Genomic DNA, 22,684 nt, shown 5'->3' with positions numbered 1-22,684 from the left:
GAATCATAAATCAGCAACAAAATATCAATTTACTTGTAGGAGACAAAACCTGTGTTTTTATAAGCAAGAATTATACATGTTCAAAGTGTTTCACCATAAATTCTTGTTTTTTGGATCTATTCTAGTGATTAAGGCATGGATCAGGAGTAAAGTTATGATGAATATGTTTCTTCAAACATGATCACTGTTTCTTATTCAGTTGTTCCATCCTGTGTATTTGGTTCACTGTGTCCACAGTGAGAGTTATTTCTGACACTGAAAAAACTAAAGTATCTTTATGGTTCAGACTTTCCTTAGGCCTCTAAAGAGTCTCTAAATTCTAAATCTAGTCAACTTCTGAAGGAAGTAAAGGTGCTAGATCTTGAGGTAAGGCTGGAAAGGTCTTCAGAAAAACTGTAAAATATTTTGCCCAATGAAGCAATGGCCAAGGAAGTTACAGGACTAATGCACACACACACGCCCCCCCCAAAAAACCCCAACTAACCAACCACCCATCCAAAATAAACCAAAACAACAACAAAACCCCTCAGTTCCCATGAAGGTATAATGTGGACTACAGAAATATATATTCCACCAAGGTACAACACTAAACTTCAATGAACAGCCTAACAAATCATCCCAATGTGTACAACAGAGTGGAAGATTTATGCCTGATTCTGTGAGGCACTTAGTATCTCCTCCATATTAAGTCATCATTTCAGCCAACAAGTGGTTTGAGCCAACAGATATAGAGCAGAACCAACATTTCTCTTATGCAGGTCTTGGAAGAATAAAAAAAATACATTGTTAAAAAAACTCTTTAAATAACTGGAAATCGCTAAATTGAAGTTCTTTGACTCAATCATATTTCTGTCAAAATGTTAACAGAAGAGGATCCCCATTCTGGTGTGTGTGAATTTCCATGTACTACCCAGCAAGCCAGTTTTTCTTCATGAGCAGTAAGAAACTCTTAAGTGAAGAAAGGAATTATATGCCGTAGTGTCCCCTCTCCTCTGTACCTGATCCAAGGAAGGAATACATACATCCTCACAATCTCAAGTCATTGCAGGAGTTTTAACACCTGCTCAACTGCCTAAGTAACACCAGATGTGCTCCTGAAAGTGCAGAACTACTGCATTAGTTAAATTTTGCTTTTTGAGAGAGGTCTGACAAGCTGTGCTTTTCCTCCACTTAAAAAGCAAAGTGGTCTTTTTTCATTTCAGGAGATATACACATTTATCTTCAGTTTTAAAAATTTTGGTCTGGACTAAAAGTAAGCAAATAAAGTTCAAAAATAACAGTAATTAGAAATGTCTATTGGCTGAAGGTACTTCGAAAACCATTGCTTTTAATAAATGTACAAGTAAAAAGCCACACAGCTGAAGGAACATTCAACATTTTAAATGCATGTCAGACTGTCTTGTAGCTCATCAGCAACACAGTCAATACAACCAAGGTGGCTTAAACAGCTAACCAACCAAACTAAGCATCTACTTGAAAATTCTATCATTACCTGGCTCTCTAAGCTTCACTGATGTTTTTGACTAGATCCTCTCTGACTAAAATGAGAACTTAGGCTAATTCTTATGAAGGCACTTACACTAGAAGCCACTGACATCCAGAGAACAGAATTCACAACTAACTGTTGAGGACTTAAGTTTCAAATAAGTTTTATAGCACTATTTAATTTTTTTTTAATCAAGTTGAGCTGAACATAGCATTAACTGAACAAGGCTTTCAGCTAGGATTTTCCCATTAAGGTGGTATTTTATAGAAAGGAAGCATCTGCTCATAATAGTACCTTCAACAAACAGGCTTCTGCCTCTTTACTTAGAGCAGACAATGAGCTTCAGAACATACAGTAAGCAATAAACTTGCAAAACAATTCTAAAATGACTAATAAGTTACATACTACTGGCTTTTAAAAAACAAAACCAAAACACATTACTGTGAATACATATATTCATGCAAAAGGGAGCAGCACCAGTCTTCATACCATGTTCGTATGGCGAAAAGGTTCCAGCATCTATGTTTATGTAAGGATCAATTTTGATTGCAGTGACACGTAGACCACATGATTTCAGAATGGTGCCAATGCTGCTTGCAATGATCCCTTTGCCAATGCCTGAGATGACACCACCAGTCACCAGGATGTACTTCATCGGAAAATCAGCACACACACACAAACACTTTGACCTGGAAACCTAAAACAAAGATGTACCTATGATTAATGCAATTTCATGTCAGGGAAGAACACAGACTCAGTCTACAAAGAATCAAAGTTGAAATGACCTATGACCATTTTGGAATCTGGGAGCAGGATTCACCTCTCCCAGCCTATACACCAATACATAAGCTAAGCATCTATGTTGTCCCAAAACAGGTTCTTTCACCCAGTGCACAAGAGGTTGATCCACATGCAGAGTCACTGTATTTTATTTATTTCCAGATCTGTGCAGAAAGGGGTGCTGAGTGGCAAATCCTCAAAGCCAACAAGACCATTACCAATTCACGATTTATACTTTTTAGCAAACGAAAACACTAATGTTCATTGTCTGCAAGTTACATTTCTCTACCCCACCTGAAACAGGATGGTGTGTGTATCTCTTCCACAATTGAATTCATATTCCATTCAGGCAGCTGTGGAGGTTAATCACTGGAACAATTTTTGAGCAATGACAGCATGGCTCACCACAGAGCAAAAACTCTAGGGTCAGGAAAATCTTTCCTTACTTAAGGACCCAGTTCATCCAAAACAGCACAAAACTGCATGGGACCTAATGGCACTCAGTATAAATCAAAGCAGTACAGTTCTTCATCAGATGGTAGTAAGAAGAAGTCAGTGAATAAACACTGTATTTCTTCCTTTTACCATACTGAAATAGCATAAATAAGGCCTGGATCTTCAGGAGACAGAGTTCAAAAATGTATCAATGTTTGTTATCAATCCTCTTTCGTTTATGGTAATAGGAATAAATAAACTACTATTTGCTTTTCAATATGGACAAAAGGAAGACCACAACCATTAAAAGGATTTAACTCAGGAGAAAAGGATGATCAGGAATTAACTTTCCCCTGCCATTTAATTTTAATTTGTAATTTTTCTAATAGCACAGATTTTACGATTTGGAGCCTATTACTTCTTTTAGACTACTCCTTCACAACTCAGCTAATGCCCTTGTCACATTTCATGAACATCTAAGCCATTTTCAAAGCTCTTTTCAGGAAGAGTGGGGATAATTTTAATAATAAGTATAAATCTTGAGTACGTGCCAACTCAGAACTCTAAAACCTTGCTTACAGGAACCAAAATTAAAAGCTCGCTGTGATTTTAGGAAAAAAACCCGCGATTTCCCAGCAGCCTCAGGAAACGCGATGTTTACTCGCAATAGAAACAGAGAACTACGCGTGGTTTCGGAAGTCACTTGTAAAAGGAGTGGGAAGTAGGGGAGGGCGAGCTGAAAGCGTACACAGGAAGAGATCATTTCGCCGGGAACTGGCACATGAGTTACTCCGTCCAGCCTTATCCCCGGGAGCCGCCCCTCCCAGCCCGGGATTGGCGGGGCGCTGGCCATCCCGGACGGAGCCGCCCCCCGCGCTGAGCGCGTCGGGCTTCCGCGGCCCCGAGCGGTGGAAGAAAGCCTCCGACTTACGTGGGTGCCACGGCGGGGTGCTTCCGACCGGGGCCCCCGGGGGCCGACCGACTGAGGAAACCGCCGCGGGCCCCGGACCGCAGGCGAACCGCGGGGGAGGCGCAGGGAAGCGCCTCGGAGCGCCGCCGGGGCGGGACGGGCCAGCGTCCCAGCGCTTCAGCCGCGGGCCTTCCCGCGGGGCTCCCCGCGCGAACAGCCGCGACACGCGCGAACAGGTGGCGGCGCGCTCCCGCCCGCGCCGCTCCGCTCCGCCCCGCCGCCTACCCGCCCTTTCCCGCTTTCCTATCGCTGACACTGCGCCGCCTGCGCTCCCGGCGGAGTGGCGCAACGCGGAAGCGAGCGCGGAGCGGCCTGCCCGGTTCCGCAGAGTAGCGCCGGGACCCCGAGCCGGCGGCCCCGCCCACGCAGCCCAGCAGATGTTTGCGCCGGCCTGGGCCGCTGGCAGGGGCAGCGGGCCGGGGAGGACAGCAGCTGCTTGCCCGCCGGGAAAGAGGAGCAGTCCCTGAGGACGAGGAGGAGGATGCCGGTCCCGGACGCGCAGGAGCAAGTGAGCAGGCGGGAGCTGCAGGAGGACTCGGAGGCGCTGCTCAGCCAGGCCAAGGGGCTCGGCAGTGAGTGTCCGGTGCTGCTCTGGCATGTGAACAGAGTGAACGGCTGCGAACGTGCCTTTCGGTTGCCATTTCTTTCAGAGTTGTTATTAAGGCAGCTGCGTTTCCTTAAGTATCTGTTCTGTTGGCACTGTGGGAAGCGGGCTCTGTATAGATAGAAATAAGTCTGTCTGTATAGAATCAATGCACTTCATGAATTGGTGTGGGGAGTTGTGGGTTTTTTTCATAAGAAAATAATGAGGTTTGATGATTTTGTTGAACTCGTCTGTCATAGAATCATAGAATGATTTGGGTTGGAAGGGACCTTAAAGATCATCTCATTCCACGCCCCTTGCCATAGGCAAGGATACCCATCCACTACATCAGGTTGCTCAAAGCCCTGTCCAGACTGGCCCTGAACACTGCCAGGGATGGGGCAAAGCTGTAATTTGCTATAAGATCCCTGCTTTACTATAGATTCATAGATAAAATTAATCCAAAGTACCAATCTATACTCGTTACCGAAGGGTTTTTTTAAATGGATGCTCTGAAATGCTGGATCAGTATAATCTGAGAGGTCAATCTGAGATGGTTCTTGACTGTGCTTTGTCTTGGGCAATCTGAACTGCAGCAGTTTTGCCTGGGGAGATTGATCAAATACTAGTCCTGTCTCATTGTGGTAAATTGATTCGAATCTGCTAATTGCTCTGGTTGTTCAGGAAGAAAAAAGTACTTTGAATTTCAGGGGAAGAATAAGTGTTGACTGTTACCAATATTAAAGTCCATCCCATAATTTGCTCTGGAAGTGAAAATTTGGTTTAGTGATCCATGGGTTCCTTGTCCGTGACACCAGGGTAGGTTGTGGTAGAAAAGCTTTTTTATAAAGATCTGGACATTGCTGTTTTAAGACTCTAGAAGCATCTGCACGGCTAACAAACAGGGTAGCTATGTAGAAAAGATGGGACATAAAGAATTTCCCTGGCACATAAAGCATTTTACTGGTAAAACCAAAGCCTTACAGATGTTATTTTTTGCTCATTATCATGCCATTATAAAAGTTATGAAAGTTTTGCCAGCGTGAACTAATGATAGCATTATTGCTACATACATGTTCTTAATACAGGCATAGATTTATAAGATGGAGGGTAACTTTTTTGGTCATTTGAAAGTGGAAGTGTTGTTTTCCACCACGAATTCTATTTTTCTAAGGCTAAGTGCCACCTCATAGTGAGGTTTTAGAAGTACCTTACTTCAAAAATATCTTTACCCTTAATGAAAATAAAAAGTATTTTGCTCTTCAGCCCAGTTCCAGGACTGGCCAGAACTACTTTGTCCAACAACATCAGAATGTCACCAGAAAGCAAATGCACCTTTTGCACCTAACACAATTTTATATGGGAAAGTTTCCAGGGATACATGAAACAACCAATAAAAGCTGGTACGGAGTAAGCAATCCAGTAGGCTGCTGCTTCCTCTACTCTTGTAAGGGGAATAGTATATGTATTTATATTTAAAGTGTAGAACTTAAGCATCTTTTTGTATGTGAAGCATGTGATGAGTTGTAAAGCCATATAACAGATATGAAAGATGCTGGCAAGTACTTCAAGGATGTTTGGTTGCCACCATTCTGTGGCCTATAAACAGAAGTAACATATAAAAACCTGGCTTGCTTAAAGGCTGGCTAGACCTCTGCATATTTCAGTATTGATTTGGTGATATCATAGCAAAGACAATATTTTATACACCACAAAACCAGTCAGCTTTCCAAAAGGTGACATCAGTGTTCCAAAGTAACTCATTCTACCAGCGACTAACAACCATGTGTTAAAGGAACTCACTTTTTTTTTTTGCATGGTAAGACTATTTCTTACATTTCTAACCCATAAGGAAACTGGATGTTTTGAGAGGTCTTGAGAAGGAAGGTTCTTCTGTTTCTGAAGGTTTATGAAATACATCTTGCTGCTTGCAAGTTTGTTCTCCTTAATTAAAAACCAATAATACAGTGCAGATGCCCACACTACATAGTTCTTTCCCTGCCACCTCTCTTCACTTCAGCTAATACAAAAAATATGAGTCTTTGGGAATATTTGTCACTGCTGTTTTGACACTGAATATATTCAGAAAAATAAGTGAATAGGGCCATGGTGCTTTCCATAGAGATAAAGAGAGGAAAACAATGCAAAATAGGTAAGGGCAAACATCAAGAGCAAGCATCAAGAGCAAGCTTGTATGTTAGGATTTCTGAAGGAATATCAAGTGTTACTTGCATGAAATTTTTCAAGGACTTTCTGCTTCACTTTATGAGATTTTATTGTGCATTTTGGTTTTCTTTTTAAAATATATATATAATTATTAATATAAAATTATATATTATAAAATTATTATTATATACAATAATATGTGCTGTTTTAATACTGTGGCTAAGTTAATTTATTGCTTCATGTCTCTGAAATGCTTATATGAAATCGGGAAAGACCCATTGCTTCAAAAAATTCATTGGAAAACAGTATTTAAAGGACCAGTAGGAATGTTTGATTTAGTAAACAAGGTTCACGTATGAAAGTTTGATTTACAAAATGTTGTGATCGAGCATAGAGTTTGATCATCATCATTAAAGAATATATACTAGAAAAGGATAAATAGAATTTTAAGAGTTCTTTGTAGGCCAGAAGCTGGGTTAAGTTATTTTGAAAGAAACTTTTAAGTAGGTGTGCAAATGTCTAAAGAGAAGGAAAAATAAATCTAGTAAAAGAACTGGATGTAAAGAGATCTTTTCTGAGGTCTTTTTTTTCTCTGTGAAAGGTTACCTCTTCAATTTTGCCACTGCTGCTACAAAAAAGATATCCGAATCCGTTGCTGAAACAGCACAGACAATAAAGAAGTCTGTAGAAGAAGGAAAAATTGACAGTATCATTGATAAGGTATTTTATTTCTAGGTACCTTTCTGAAAAATCTGTTTGCTTACTGTTGTTATAACATGTGGCAAATCTGGCATGTGATAACCTTTCTTTAAGCTGTCTTAAGACATTATGTATTTCAAAAGATACTGTGCATCTCCTGTCATGATGAATGATGTGATTGAAATGTTTAGTCATGGTAGACCTGCCAAAAAATGGTCACCCTGCTTTACTCAGTACTGCACCTGTGTTCCATTCCTTCAGGATGTTCATACGCTGGAGACACACCAAAAGAAAATATGGGAAATGCTGACTGTGCATATTCCTACATGACACGTTAGGAGGAAGGGCTGGAAGAATTTGAGACAAGCAGTTGGGGGAATGTCTGTCTAGAGATGTGTGGGCTGAGTTTTTCCCCCCCCAGTTTATTTAGTTGGAAGAAGAAATGCTGTAGCTTGCATCTTAAGTGCATCTCTGAAGCAAGAGTCAGAATTAGCTCAGTGGCTATTAAATCCTAAAACCCGAGAGCTATACAGGTACAGTTTCAGAAGAGCCAGTGAGCTCATGAAACACCTTGCTGTTGTCCTGTTCTTTTACCCACCCTGACCCTGCCACTTATCTCTTGCCCTCTGTGTTCCTGGCTGCCAGCTCCAGTTAACTTCTGCCAGCGAGTGTTCTTCCAGTGCTTTAAGTCACAAACTTGGCAAAAGGGGAAAAAAAAGGCAATAAGTGCTATGTAGTGTTCTGTGTTTGTTACTGAGGGTAGCTTGGAAAGGGGAAGGGAAAGGGAACTGGCCAAAACCAATGCAGCTGCAGTAGGACTGTGCCTCCACGAGTGTCTGAGGGGAGATGCATCCAGATCCCTCTTCCTTCTCCTGTCTCTGACAGCCCTTCAGGGGAATTACAATGTTGCCTTTTTTTTAATTTTTTTAATACGATGAAATTCAATTTCTTGATGTAATTAGTGTTCATGTTGTCTTCCAAATAAATCATTAAATGACACTTCTGAATTTCCATTATGATCACATTTTGTTTTCAGATTTCGTTGACCACAGTCTACAGTATATTAGAGTCTAATGTACTTTTGATCCACATAATAAAGAAAAAATCAAGTAAGAAGGTTATCTGTTAATTTAATACTGAGTTGCTGAAGGAAAAAGAATTATAGGAATTTATCAGGATTTAGCTTGAAGACTTGTGTGCTTTTGGGGAGCTTTTTAAGCCATAGATCTCACTGCATAAAATTTGTATTTTGCGAGTGGTTTAAATATTCGTTTCTAGCTTTATGGTTTTTTGCCTCTGCTTTCAACTACAGCACATTTGTATTGTTACTTCTAGATTATGGCATGCCATATTCTGAGACCATTCTCCAATTTTTAATTCTAAATTCAATATAGGATATTTCTGAATGTAATTTTTTTAATGAAAATTCGTCAACAACATAAATGGAGAAGTTATTTCAGCTAAGAAGACATTCTGAAAATTCTGCTTTACAATTTTGCAAGTCCAGTTTACTGCAATGGATGTATTTCTTAGGCAACTCTTGAAACTTACTGTAAGGCCAAGGGTATCTTTAGGTGTTTAGTGCTTTAAAACATGCTTAAATAAGTCTAAGCAGTCTGTGTTGTCCATATTTGATATGATAAGGTAGTAAGTGGATATGCATAGTATGCCAGTGTTCAAATTATCAGCTAGTCTTTTTTCCTTGTCCTCCTAATTTGATAAAACTATAATTTTGAAAGCATACACAATAGTTATAACTTCTTAAATGCAAAATCAAATGTTTCGGTAAAGGGAAATGTATGACTGACATGAAACACCTTCACCTTACAAAAAGGGCTACCACAAATATAAGAATATGGTTCTGCACTGTATTTGAAAGCACTTGCTGAGTGAACGTGAAACAAGGGGAGTGAATTTTTTTTTATTGTGGTTCCCTAATTTTTTTTTAGACAATTATTGGAGATTTTCAGAAGGAACAGAAAAAATTTGTCCAAGAGCAGCAAACCAAAAAATCAGGTAATGTATGCTTTTTTTCTTAGTGCCTAACATCACATAAGTGAAAACCTGGTGGAAGCTGTGTAGTTGAGGTACATCTAAAACTAATCTATCAAAGCTCTGTTTAATGAAACACGTTATGGCACAACTTAATGCATATTGTGCAATAGGAAGATGATATTTTTAAGTGAGGTTAGTATTACATTATCTTGCTTTTTTAACCAAATTCAGCTTTATGAAATTACCTCAAAGATCACTGTGCTAATGCAGAGCTGATCTGTTGCTGCTGTTTTGAGTCTTAAACCTGTGTATTTATTGAAAACTGGCATGCTGATTTCTTCTGAGCTTTAGCAATAATGTCACATTTTCATAATGAAATTAAAAACATAGGTTAGGGTTTGCACTATAGTATTTAATTAGTTTTGCTTTAGGAGTTACTCTGCTTACATTAAAGACATAATTGCTCTTTTGCTTTCCCATAAATCATTTGCTTTGTAATTATCTGTGATCTAAATTCTTTAAGTTATCCACCCATATACTATTAACATCAGTGGATCTATTCAAGCCTTTAAAATAAGCACACTTGTTTTTTCACATCGAGTTTCATCATTGACTTTTATCTATTTTAATGTCTTACCTGATTGCGGTAATTTCTGACAGTTTCAGTAATTAGTGACTCTATTGTTAATCTTTAAAATGAGCTGTTTTACATGGATTGTGATAAAATTTTTTCTGGTGTTTATAGTTAGTATGTTAGTCTGGTTTCTTCTTGCAAGATTGCTTATGTGATCTTGTTGTCTGTAATTCTTTTTGTCTCTGTTAGTAAACTTTGGCATCTCTTAATGTATTTCTACAAGCTTTATGAAAATAGGTAGTTAGATTGGCCAAAGGAGGAGTAACAGATGACCTGTCTGCAAGAAGCATTAGCATCAGAAGGGAATCCATGTGGGTGAAAGATCTTGCTGATATCAGGTGCACAGGCAAAGAAACATTGTTAGTTTAAGGGCACAAGAGTAATAAGTTAACTGTTACAGGTGCATCCTGTTGTCTCTGTAGGCTGAATTTGCATTGACAGTGAAAAGATGAATAAATATCTATACATCTACAATAGTTTACTTTCCTCTCTATACAGCCTATACAGAACTATTTTGGAAGTATCTACCTAAATATGTAAATCAGCTGAACTCGAGTGGGCTTATTCAGTGTATAACATGATGTAATCTATAACAAATTTATAATCTTTTTCTCCATTGTTAAAGAATTGGTGTCTTCTGGGTGTAAATTATTTTGCAAACTTAATTTAGACAAAGTTTACACATTCAGAGTGAATCAAGAAATGCTATTTGCAGACAGCTTAGCCGGTCATACAGCACTACTTCAGTAACTAAACTAAGAGGCACCAAGTTCTGACTGGTGCAAAGAAATCCCCACAGTTTTATTTTTACAACAACGGAAATCAGCAACTATTTAATTATTATTTTTTACCTCTGATAAGTAAGGATCCATTTCTACAGCTTCTCTCTCATGCTATAAACTTAATTTAAGAAAAAGGAACTATGAATAGGACTAATGGTATAACTCTGCTTATTTTTGTGACACTATATGTTACTTTATGTAAGGTCTGTTTTGTTGTTTGGGGTTTTTTTTTCAAGTAATACTCATGGAATTATCTTCCTCCTCTCAATAACAGAAGCTGCAGTGCCTCCCTGGGTAGACAGCAATGAAGAAGAAACAATTCAACAACAAATATTGGCCTTATCAGCAGTAAGTATTTAATTTCCTGTAAGATTTGAAATCTTCTCTTTGAGAGATTAAAGCTTCTCTTTTTTTTTTTTAAGTGAGTTTGGTTGGCATTAAATTATGTATTTTCAATATACTTCTAATATATGTGTGTGACTGTGCTGATCATGTGCAATAGTAAATAGTTCTATCAGTTTCGACTTGAGCCACAGCAGATCCTCGGTATAATTTTTATTTTTGTAAAGGTTTCACTGCTTGTCTGATCTTGCATGTGAAATACAGTGTCCTTTGTCCAATATCAGTTAATGACCATAAATATGTTCTTCAAAGGACAAACGGAACTTTCTGCGGGATCCCCCAGCAGGTGTGCAGTTTAATTTTGACTTTGATCAAATGTACCCTGTTGCACTGGTGATGTTACAAGAAGATGAACTTCTCAATAGGATGAGGTTTGATCTCGTTCCCAAACAGTAAGTAATTTCTGCTGGTAACTATGTATCATCATACTTTTAATGTTTCCATAAATACCCGTAAATTACTCTTTGTTCTTTTCACTTCCTGCAATTCTTTGTGTTCTTCCGATGTATGTTTTTTATCTGCTAATGTCAAATGTGTGGAATACTGCATGTTCATGGAAGTTTAGCAGTTGGAGGAAAGAACAGAAGTACATCTATTACACCTTCAGAACCAGTAAGGACCTGTTAACTTAAGTATGGGAAAGGCCTTCAATTTTTCCATGTCCGATGTGCTAAATTAAAATTATTTTTTTCCCCCAAACAAAGGTAAATGCAACAACAAAAATGTTCAGATCTGTTGGTGTAATTGACACCCCAAAAAGGTGGTTACAGATAGTCAGAGACCCCACTGGAGAAATGGTAAAAGAATATGTCACAAAGTGGCAGCAGTGCAAGCAAGAAAAGCTGGGTTCGAACAGGCAATGGGAAAAGCTCTGCGTTGAACTGCCTTCCTTCTAGTGGACCTAACTAAAAGATCCAAAGGTCTTTGTCCGAGCAGTTACGGCCTTCTTGGTCACAGCTTTATTCCCTAACTATTCTTCCTTGTCCAGTCCCAGACTCTGCTCCTAAAGCTCGTTTCAAAAGTCAACATTATTTTGAAGTGGGAGTTCTCAACACTAGTCTCCTTGTCTACAGATGAAAACAGAAAACATCTTTCTTTGTGACCTTTTCTGTTTTAAATTTCCACCTTTTATAAACCACCCTAGCTCCGCCTTCTATTTACTTTTTCCCTGCTTTCAGTCCTGAAGATCTGCCCATATTCTAGATGTTCATCAGATCTGTGTCTGATGCTCTGTCTCCAGCCTCTGGTCATGCTGTCCTTGCCTGTTCTACCACATTGTTTAATAGTTTTTTTCCCCCTGTTCTTAGTCTCAGTGGTCATTTCTCTCTCTTTCTCTCTCTCTTTCTCTCTCTCTTTCTCTCTCTCTTTCTCTCTCTCTTTCTCTCTCTCTTTCTCTCTCTCTTTCTCTCTCTCTTTCTCTCTCTTCTTCTCTCGAGGTTCTTCTTCTCTCATCTTTCTCTCTCTCCTCCTTTCTTCTCTCTCTCTTTCTCTCTCTCTTTCTCTCTCTCTTTCTCTCTCTCTTTCTCTCTCTCTTTCTCTCTCTCTTTCTCTCTTAACCTACATACTTTCCTCCCCACAGGTCATACCATTTCTGCCTTTTCTTGCCTCTGGGTTAAAGCTGCATCTTTTCTTTCTTCCTGGAGGGATTTCAGAGGGAAATATTACCTGAAATATGGGATAGTTTCCCACTTTTCAAAGCTGGTCATTTCTGGGATGTCAGTTTCTAGTTACTAAAGGTTACTGAAAGACGTAAACTAAGTGAAATAGTTCTGCTATCAAAGGTGTTCCACCTGATGTCTAGGGAAGATGTAGATGAATATAGTTTGACAACAACAGAATGTTGAGTTTAGAGAGGAAATAAAGAGAACAGGGTTGTTTGGCTTGTTGGGTTAGTTTACATAATTTGTCAAGAGAGATGGAATAGCACAACATTTTTCCATACTATGTGTTGCTGCATGCTGTTAAGTTTTTTCTAAAGTCGTAACATTATTATTATATGTTCAAGTCCATTGCAACTGCCTTGTAAGGGATCAAGAAATTCTACAATGATGGATTTCTTAAAATGTGTTAATATCACAAATTCCCTTTTTAAGTTTTTACTTAAATAGCAGCTATGTCTACTCCTTCTCTCTGCATATTTTGTTTTATTTCATTGCTAGATGGTAAAAGGAACCATATTTCCAAGTGCAGTAATCAAAATCTATTTCTTCTCTCTAGCGTAAAGGAGGAGGTGTTTTGGAGAAATTATTTCTACAGGGTGTCCTTAATTAAACAGTCTGCACAACTCACTGCACTTGCAGCTCAACAGCAAGCAGTAGGAAAAGAAGAGAGCAAAGGCAGAGAAGAGGATAGTGAACTAAAAGGTACTGGAAACATTTGTTTTAGCAAGCTCATTAACTTACTGTCATGCATGCTCACTGAATACATCAGATGCCATCAAATTTTTATCCTGGATTTCCTATTAAATCAGGGCTTCTCTCACAGTACTTGGTGTGTTTGTGTAGCATGGGGAAGAAGAAGCTCCTAGTGCTTTCAAGCTGTTTTCCAGCTTCAGCTAACTATGTCAGAGGAATGGAAATCTCAAGAGGAGAAACGCTGTACTTGGCTTATAACAGCTCATGACCACTAGTGGTCTCAGGTGTGCTTTTTTTGACTTGATTCACTTGGTCAGACAACTAGCCAACCCAGCCAGCTGGCATATAGTTTGCTCTTGGCTTTTGCTTATCCCTCAGACCAAACAAATTAGCGAGCGATACAGAGGTAGAATTTCGGTGGTGGTGGAGGCAGAGACATGCAGGGTGTGGAAAGGCCCACAATGTATTACAGAAATGGGAAAAAACAGGGACCAGGAGGTTACCTGGGATTCAGTCTTGAGATGAAAAAGCCACTTCAACATAGATGTCTTTAGTTAAATTGCTCATTTTATACTGATGATTCTTACTGACCCTCTTATGAACCACTGTGCCTCTTTATCTGCATGCAAACAAGTTCTGCGAGCAGGAATATAAGCAGCTTAAAGAGTAGAAAGCAGTTAGTGGCAAAGATGCAAAAGATAACCAGTAGTTCATTAAATCTTAGCTTAAGTTAAGGTGGGCTCACCAGCTCTGGTAAGACACTTGAAGATTCTTGGCAGGCTGGGCAGAAATTGGGCAGGAGAAAGCTTTTGCTGCACCTTGGAACAGATTCTCATATCCCCAGTATGAATAAATTGTTGTCATCCATGAAATCCATTAATACTCATGTCCTGTCATGTGGACATGCTGGCCTGACTGACAGCCAGCTGATCACTGCCAAGTTGACTTCTTTTTTGCCCCTTTCAAATACAATAGCTTTCGTAGTATTTTTCCTCTTGAGTCCTTGCACTGCCAATGGTCCCATCTTTCTGCTCCTACCTCAGTTTCTAATGTCTCCTTCCTTATTTTTTTTACAGGCTTTCTCACAGGTCTTTTGCACAGCTTACTAATTTTCTGCATTGTTTGAGCTAGGATTAGTCAGCTGGGCCTTGGCTTCTTGGACACTGGCAGCTGCACCTTGGGATGAAGGGGAGGTTACAAATGGAATTTCAGAGCTGGTCTTGTATATTGCATGGAAGATACCTTTTTGAAAAGGACTGTAGTAGCTTCCTCAAGCTTTTGTGTGTGTGTGTGTGCACCTTTGTTGTCAGTTTTTCTCATCTGTTTCTCATAGGTTCTGTTTGGAGTGTGCCTGTGTCAGCCTAGGCAAGGTCCCCATCTAGAGTGAAAAAAGTAGTTTTCTCTGAGTTAATATCCAAGAGCACTGACAAGACAGGCTATTCCAGCATCTACTGCAAACCAAGAGGCACCAATTCCCACTTCTTTTATTCAGGACAGTGGTCTGCTGTCCAAAACTATGGGTGTTTTAATTGAAGTGTCTCAACTCTACAGGAGAGATGGCATCTGACCCTGTTGAACAACAAAAATGTAATGTTTGAGTCATCCAAACCCTTAGAAATTGCCAGTCAAAGTGAAAGTTGCTAGATTCTAGTAAAATTTCCATTGTGACTAAACCAAAACGTATCTTCAGTTTAAAATAACCCAAACCACTGTCTTTTGGCCTGTTGTGGCTCTCATACAGTTTAGACCACCATACAGTGTAGGACATGCAAATAGATTTACTGTCATAATGACTACATTCTGTAATGGAAAAGATACATATACTAGTCTGCAGTAAATACATGTTTTGTTTCATTCAGAAATTGCATAGATTTGGGAAGCTCTGAATCATCCATGTTATTTTTGGCTTAAGTAACCTTTTTGAAGGTTGGTTTCCCTAATCAGAGGCTAAAACTGGAAGTAATTGCCTGTTGGTAATTCTTCGTAATGTTCAGTGTTTCTTCTTAAAGCTGACTGTCTATAAAATAGAATTGTTAGCCTTCCATTTTTATGTCTCTCTGTCTCCTCCTTGGCTGCTCTTTTCAGAAAGTTAAATTGGCGTGGTTGATGTGAAAGGAAAAAAAAGAAACAAATGGAAGATGTTCCACATTGTAGTGTAAGAGAGAGGATGGGACAGAGCAGTGGGCATTGGGTAGATGAGCTGTAAAAGCAGTGATAGCTACCAATTGGGAAATTATTTTAATTAAAACTGATCTTAATCTTAAAAACTAAACATAAAGAAATTCCCTGTTCTGAAATTGCTGAGTTAGCAGGAGGGGTCCACCTGGGCACACAGCAGGAAGCAGAGCTGTGAGCTCAGAGCTGCTTTGCATATTTAAACAAGCAGAACTGCTAAGCAAGCAGCCCATTGCTACCATAACTTGCCCTGTATGTTAATTGTTCTTGCAGCCACCTGGCTCTGTTTTGTAACTCTACCCTGATAGTTGCACAAGGAAGAAAGTTGGGGTGTTCCTTTACCTGCCAGGAAGAAGATGTATCCTTGCTTGTAAACAGTCGTTGTCTTCTAGCACTATGCTACTAAATACAGAATGCACAGCAAATTTTCTTAGGAAATTTGAACCAGCTTCTATGGTTTATGTTTTTCAATTACTTCCTTTGCCATGTCAGTAGTAGTAGTACCCAGCCAGGTGAGTTTGGGAACTTCTGTGGTAGACATTAACTGAATTTCATGACCAAGTCTACTTATTTGTAATTTGAAAGATCTTGTGGCATGTGGTGCCATCTGTAAGTGTTTTATAGAAGACATTCTCTCAGATTCCCAACTGCTCCTATCTGCATGATTTTTTGGATCCTTTTGAGTGTCAGAGGTGTTCCTGTCTTTTAACTTTGGAGTCATATTGAGGAAATGGTTTGCTAAATTTGCCTTAATTAAGAATAGTAAATTGCTTCTCTTCCATTTTGGTGTTTGAAATGCTTCACCTATGGTTGAATTCAGCCTTTAACCACCAGGATTCCTCAAATCTTAAAATGGAATATTTCCCTGTATATTTAATAGACATACAGATTAAATGATATTTTTACATATTTAAATGTAATCTACCTTTTTTCTCTCCCCCTTGATAGAAACAGTACGACCGAAAACACCACCTGTTACAATAAAGCCTCAAATAAAATCTCAAGAGGTAAAAATGCTGGTATATTTTATCTGGTATTTAATATGTGAAGCTGTTCCTTAGTAGGTAATTATGCATCCTTTTGAGTAAGTTTTGCTGTGAAACCATAATAATATAGTATCTGACAGTCCTAACCTGCTGCTCTTTTGCTGTGATGATAATTTTTAGCGTATAATCTTGAAACTGATTTTCATTAGAAGAAACAGTAATTTATCTGAAGAATGCTTTCATTAGTATCTTGCACGTTATAATGTTTTTCCTCCCAAGAGTGACATTTCCAAAATGTTTGGAGTAGAAGGTTAGCATTGTATTTAGACATGAGGAGTACCTTCATAAAAATGTACTTATGTGCCATGTTCTCTCCAACTCTTCAGCAGTGGTCAGGCTGGAGTATAGGAAATCTAAATGATGCATTGCAATAGCAACATTGTTTTATTGCACTTTTACTTGATACTGCAGAAACCTGTACCACAGGCATGTAATGACCCTTGTTCATTTCTGGATTGTAAAATCTGTGCCAGAGAACACTCTTGGCAGAAGCAGAGCTGTGCATTCACTTGCCAATAGTATGCAGGGGACTAAATTAAGCTACAAAGATTTCAAAGAACAGTCCTCTCTTAATCTTATTCCTGTGTAGAAAACTGTTACTGAATTGTGGTCAAATTTTTAATGTTAATCTTAGGTCCTGTTGTAAACTGCTTATGAATTTATTATTGTTTCTGAAGATTACAAAAACAGAATTAAAGTTGTTAAGTGAACACAAAAAGGCAGCCTAGGATGCAAAGCAGATCATTTTCAGTACAACTATCTAATGTTTTTGTCTGTACAAAAATACTCTTAAAGAAAAGTATCCCATAAAGAAAAATAGTTGTCAGAAAAACGCATTTGGTTTGTTTTTTGCTGACTCTATTTAAAAGCAGTCACATGAACGGAAATATGTGTTGGTGACATTTCTTCCCCTGTCTGGATAAGTTTATACTAAACTGTCTTGCTGCAGGATGAGGAAGAGATTTCCACAAGTCCAGGAGTATCAGAATTTGTGAGTGATGCTTTTGATACCTGTAATCTGAATCAGGAAGACCTAAGAAAAGAAATGGAACAACTAGTGCTCGACAAAAAGAAAGAAGAGACTTCAGTAGTAGAAGGTAAAGCTATTATTACCTCTGTGTCTTAAGTAGAGCAATTCTAAGAAAGGCTGATTTTAAAAAAAAAATTGTAATTCAATTTAGAGAAGTAGATTTGTGACAGTTTTTTCAAAGTATATGAAATGAGAATTTAGCAAATTTTTCAAAGTGTATACAATGAGGGATTGCAGAAATTAATTATAATTTTCACCACAATCAAACCACGTCTTACACAGAATGTTAGCTATGAGGGATTTAAATCCAAAGCACCTAAGAAATTTTAGGTCACTCTTCCATGAAAGTGAGTATGGGGCATTTTTTCCTGTGTATCTCCTCCTTTCCCTGCCTTCTCTTTCATTGGTTCTTATGTGTACAGTTTTTTGTTTCCTTTGAATTGACATCCTTGTAGGTACAGTACAGTATTTGGTAGTCAGGCTCTGTTTTCTTCTTGTGGCACCAGCTAAAAAGGCAGTATTTGCACCAGACTATGAGCTTGCAGAGGCCTCTGCTCTAAAAGGTTTAGAGGCATTTGGAACACTTAAAATTTAACAAATAGTTCTGAGAATGATAAGAAGAAATTAGGTGGAGCTTATACTTAAAATAATTCAGAAGAACTAATATTAGTGTAAAGAGCATAAAAAACAGTCTGTGATGATCGAACTCTGGCCATACACAATGAACAATTTACTATGAAGATGCTTGTATATGTAGATGCTTAAGAGGTAATTCACCACAATTTTCAGAATTCATTTTACAATGTGCTTTGGATGTTTCTGCATCATTGTTTTCTGAATTCTTTTTTTCCAATATGTAGCCAAGTTTGAGGAATTCTTATGAGTAAAATCAGATTCTTGCATCTATTTCTTTGATGAAAGTGTTTCAGTAAGTTATTAATTTGTTATTTGTTCAGAGAAATCTCAGCTGACCTTACTGACTTGGACTATGGAATTGCGTACCTTTGTATCTAGGCTGAAGTACTAACCAACATCAAACACCCATCTCCTCCCCCACACTCTTGCCTATGATAGGTAGAGCTAATTAAAACAGAGATTAATAACACTGTAATGCCTTCTGACTCATTTTTTGCCCTGAAGTATGAAATATGATTACCTTTAACCCTGATTAAATGAGCTTGCCTAGCTACAAATGCCAGTGAGGAGAATACCTGCTTCTTTGTTTTAAATTAGGCACAGCATTTGATCTTATTTTTTTCCATAACAGCATATAAACACATTTATGAACTTCATATTTTATGGAGATTTAAAAGTGTAAACTTGATTCAGTTGATAGCAGACTGAAAGACTGTAGGAAATGATGTTGCAAAGGGATGCTTATAACAACTTAGCTATGTATTTGCTTTTTAGATCTTTATTATAGTATGCACATAGGAATATAGACTTATATATTACTTAATTCCTACTTGTGATCAATAAGAAGGTGAAATTTCTGATCTTGAAGTTTCTTTAGTTTTTAAGGAGAATTGTCAATAAAGTTTAGGAAATACAAGAGAGGTGCACTGCAAATTCATCTGCTTTTATAATAATAAGCAACATTATACGTTATCAATTAAATTCTTACACATTATTTATCTCTTGTAGAAGAAACTGCTGATTGGGAAAAGGAATTACAACAAGAGCTTCAAGAGTATGAGGTGGTGACAGAATCGGAAAAGCGTGATGAAAACTGGGATAAAGAAATAGAAGAAATGCTGCAAGAAGAAAATTAAGCATTTTCACAAAATTACTATAACCCAAAGCTTTTTCTGAAGACTGACATGGATTTCTGCTTTCATATTTTGCTTACAGAAATATCTTCAAAAGACATAAAAGAATCTAAAATCATTATAATTCCATATGGGAATACAACTAGTATTTCTGTTCTTTATATGAGCAGTTTCTGAACTTCTATATTCTTCAAAAGAAAAAAAGAGGAGGCAGACACTGCAAGTTATATGCCATAATTAAAAGTGATAACATTAATACATGAAGCAACAGTTCATGTTTTTAGGTGGTCAAGAAGCTCTTCAAAGAGATTTCTAAATACAAGAATCAAATTTTTTTTTGCCTACAGCCTTCTGTTTAGGATGTAAAAATGGGTGTTGTAAGTAACTTAGTCCTTGAAAACAATTCTCTCTTGACATTTGCACTCTGGTCCCTGTATAATCTGTAAATGTGTACTATTTTTGAGGTACTTGTAGCTGGTAGCTTTCATGTGTATTTAACTTCCTTAATGTATGTAGCCAATCAATTTGTAGAAAACTCTATTGAATAACTTTCAATGATTTGTTAAAAAATACTAATGCAGACTCCAAAAGAAGCTGATTATTTTTCAGTCAGGTGGCAAACATTTAAGTATTTAAATAAGGATAGAATTAGTAACTGCTTGAATTAAATTTGTTTTTGTTAAATCATCATATTAAGATATTGCCTTTCCCCACAGAGAGAAATAGCTTAATGCATTCTCTCTGCAGAAGGCTGTTATGTTTCCATTTAATTTTGCTGTCTGAGCTGAGAGCAAATTAAATGTTCCTCTTTAAGTGCTGAAACATTTATGTAAAAACTTTTGCTGGTTTGGACACCTTTATTAAATACTGTAGATATGTATAAAACTGTCTCTTTTATTTGGAAGGAGAGCAGAGTGAGAGGCAAGCGTACTTCAGACTTACACAGATTTCAAAAATATACATTGTCACAGTGCTTAAGACGTGGAATTTAAATTAAAAAATAGGGGGTTTTCTCTAAAAGATTTTTGATTCTTCATAGGCATCTAGATGTTTCCCGTAGTTTTACCATTAAGTCAGTATCCTCATATGTATAAATGAAAATTTGATGTTCTATTTGTCATCTATTTCATAAACTTCTGTGACAAAACATTCATGAAATTCCAAATACAAAGGAAAATGGGTAAAATTAAGTAGGTTGGAGCCATTAAGCACAATTGAATTATAGCCACGTTACATACAGTAAGCTCTGTCTTAATGACATAATTCTGCAGAAAACTTTTGTAAAGAGACTGAAAAAGATTATAGCTGTAATTACTCAGTCAATATTCATCCCGTGGGAATTGAAAAGAGCTAAGTAGTTTTAACTGCTGTTACCGCAAGAAAGGTCTATTTAAAATTGTCTCCATTAGCAACTTGGACAGAAAGCTCTCCTGTATTTCTCAGTATACAAAAGGAATTGTTTTAAACCTGCATATATTTGGCTTCTCAAACTAGTTTATTGCCATGCACTTTCTCAACTACAAACCATTTTATGCAGAATTTGTATTTTTATAGTGTTTTTCACTTAGTAAACAGATGTGAGATACATCATGGTAAATAAGAGGTACTTAAGAAGCTTTTTATATCTAGGATTAATTAAAGACCACAAAAGTTAAATATGTTACACTCATAAAAATGAGACTATTCACAGCTTAATGGTTACTCTTGACAAATTCAACTGCTTATAGATTTAAGCTGGAGATGTTAGGATCTGTGTACTGTACAGTTTGACACAACACCTTCTAAAAAGATGGGCAGTTCTATTCTGAGAGTGGCAAGCCTTCCCTGGAGGACTAAGAGTTCAAACTCTCCAAATGCCAATCTTCAGTGCTCCAAATGTCCGCTTTCTTAAAAATAAGCCTGATCATTCCTAGTGTTTTCAGATGTATTATTACCTTATTTGCATGGAGTTTATACATGAAGCCTCATGTTTGATTTCATGTAAGCATAACCTATATAGTGGTTTCATCTCTCATGAAAGATGGTTCCTACATATAAAACCTTTGTTTTCCAAGTTCCATGAAAAGCATGTCTATGAAAAAAAATAAACCAACCCACTATTTGAATTTACATTTAAACAGGCAATAATGTAGCAAGGCTGAATCTGACTAGAACTCTGATATTTAAAGTCTCTTATCAAATATCATATTAATATTTTCCAATATGCATATCTGGTTTTAACCTGTAAAACTGAAGTAAGTTTTGTGTAATTCTGCAGTTTTCAGGCCTACCCTATGCTTTTCATTTAGGTAGGTGCTACAAGTGCCTAGCAGTTCTTATTCTACGTGGAAAGAAGGAAAGAGTCTGCGTTCCACTTGTCACGTGAGATGAACACAGGTAGACTTCTTCACGTTCTTTGTCAATATTGTATGTCTCTGTAGCCCAAATGTGTCATAATAGTATATATACATGTATATATATAAGCAAGTGTGCTGGTGTTTTCTTAATAGCATCATTCCAAGGACTGGGATGGTGCAGATGCTAAAATCCAGCAACACAACAGTATAAAATCAATGACAAAATGAAAAGAAACCAAGAATAAATGTAAATCACGCCATCCTGTGGATACAATGTGACAGAAAGTGCAGTTGTTTAAAACATTGAGGAGAAGCAAACAAACAATCAAAAAGATTGTTAATGAGTTTTCTTGGAGGAAGCTGAACTTGCAAATTTTGGAATTAACCTTTTAGAAATAGAGAAAAGATTACCCAGAAATCATGCAGGTTAGCTTAGAATGGTGATACAGCTTTCTCCTGAGATGCCAACATCTCCAGATCTTCTGTGCACTGAAGAATCCTCTTCAGCTATTAAATTACTAGTCCAGTTGGTTTAAGTTAATACCTATATGGAATTTTTTTATTTAGTAATTTTTTGGAGGATGAGGAAGAGGAAAGATTGTAAAATCCTGGAATAAGAGAAGTGTAGTGAAAAGTTCCCTTACATTTTTATTCAATCACTTACAGCTGTTCTCTTTTCACAGTTAACCTGCATTGTTTTAGTAAACTTTGGATTTTTTTAGTTTGTTTCTTCAGTATTTTTTTCCCTCCTTGCAGTTTGGTGATCTTGGTGTTTGCTTGGTGGGGTGGTGTATGTAGTACTGTAGTGCAGGACATCGATTTTAACCTCATGCATTTAAAGAATAAGCGCATGTGCAGGAGCCTGTCACCAGACTGTGAGATGCACCCTTGAGCTGTCGGCCCCTCACACATTATTGACCTTTACTTTGCAGTAGCTATTTCATAGAAAGGAACAAAGTGTGTCTGGTTACTGCTCAGTGCACTGCCAAGCAGTAGCAGCCACACTGGGCCCTCGGTCCATGGGCTGTGTCTGGAGTGTTGT

At 37.8% G+C, this 22,684-nt stretch overlaps 2 protein-coding genes across 3 annotated transcripts in view; one reads left to right on the top strand and one right to left on the bottom strand.

Annotated features, from left to right (window-relative positions):
* CTPS2 (CTP synthase 2) overlaps positions 1-2,177 on the bottom strand; it is a 62,187-nt gene extending 60,010 nt beyond the window's left edge. For both annotated transcript variants that reach the window (XM_018084258.3, XM_018084259.3), the window contains exon 1: positions 1,976-2,177. In XM_018084258.3, coding sequence (XP_017939747.1) covers positions 1,976-2,141 — 166 coding nt within the window. In that variant the 5' untranslated portion in view covers positions 2,142-2,177. The remainder of the gene's footprint in view (positions 1-1,975) is intronic.
* A 572-nt stretch (positions 2,178-2,749) lies between these two features.
* SYAP1 (synapse associated protein 1) lies at positions 2,750-20,191 on the top strand. Its single transcript, XM_018084289.2, has 11 exons — positions 2,750-2,807; positions 3,315-3,847; positions 4,000-4,243; positions 7,022-7,140; positions 9,069-9,135; positions 10,805-10,878; positions 11,185-11,324; positions 13,150-13,295; positions 16,410-16,468; positions 17,457-17,604; positions 19,182-20,191. The coding sequence occupies exons 1-11, from the start codon at positions 2,750-2,752 to the stop codon at positions 19,307-19,309; spliced, it is 1,716 nt and encodes a 571-aa protein (XP_017939778.2). The 3' UTR covers positions 19,310-20,191.
* Positions 20,192-22,684: the final 2,493 nt, after the last annotated feature.

This window comes from Manacus vitellinus, unplaced genomic scaffold (assembly GCF_001715985.3).
Source record: "Manacus vitellinus isolate BGI_N305 unplaced genomic scaffold, ASM171598v3 scaffold_7_pilon, whole genome shotgun sequence".
NCBI lineage: Eukaryota > Metazoa > Chordata > Aves > Passeriformes > Pipridae > Manacus > Manacus vitellinus.
This window is presented reverse-complemented; position numbering and strand designations above follow the sequence as displayed.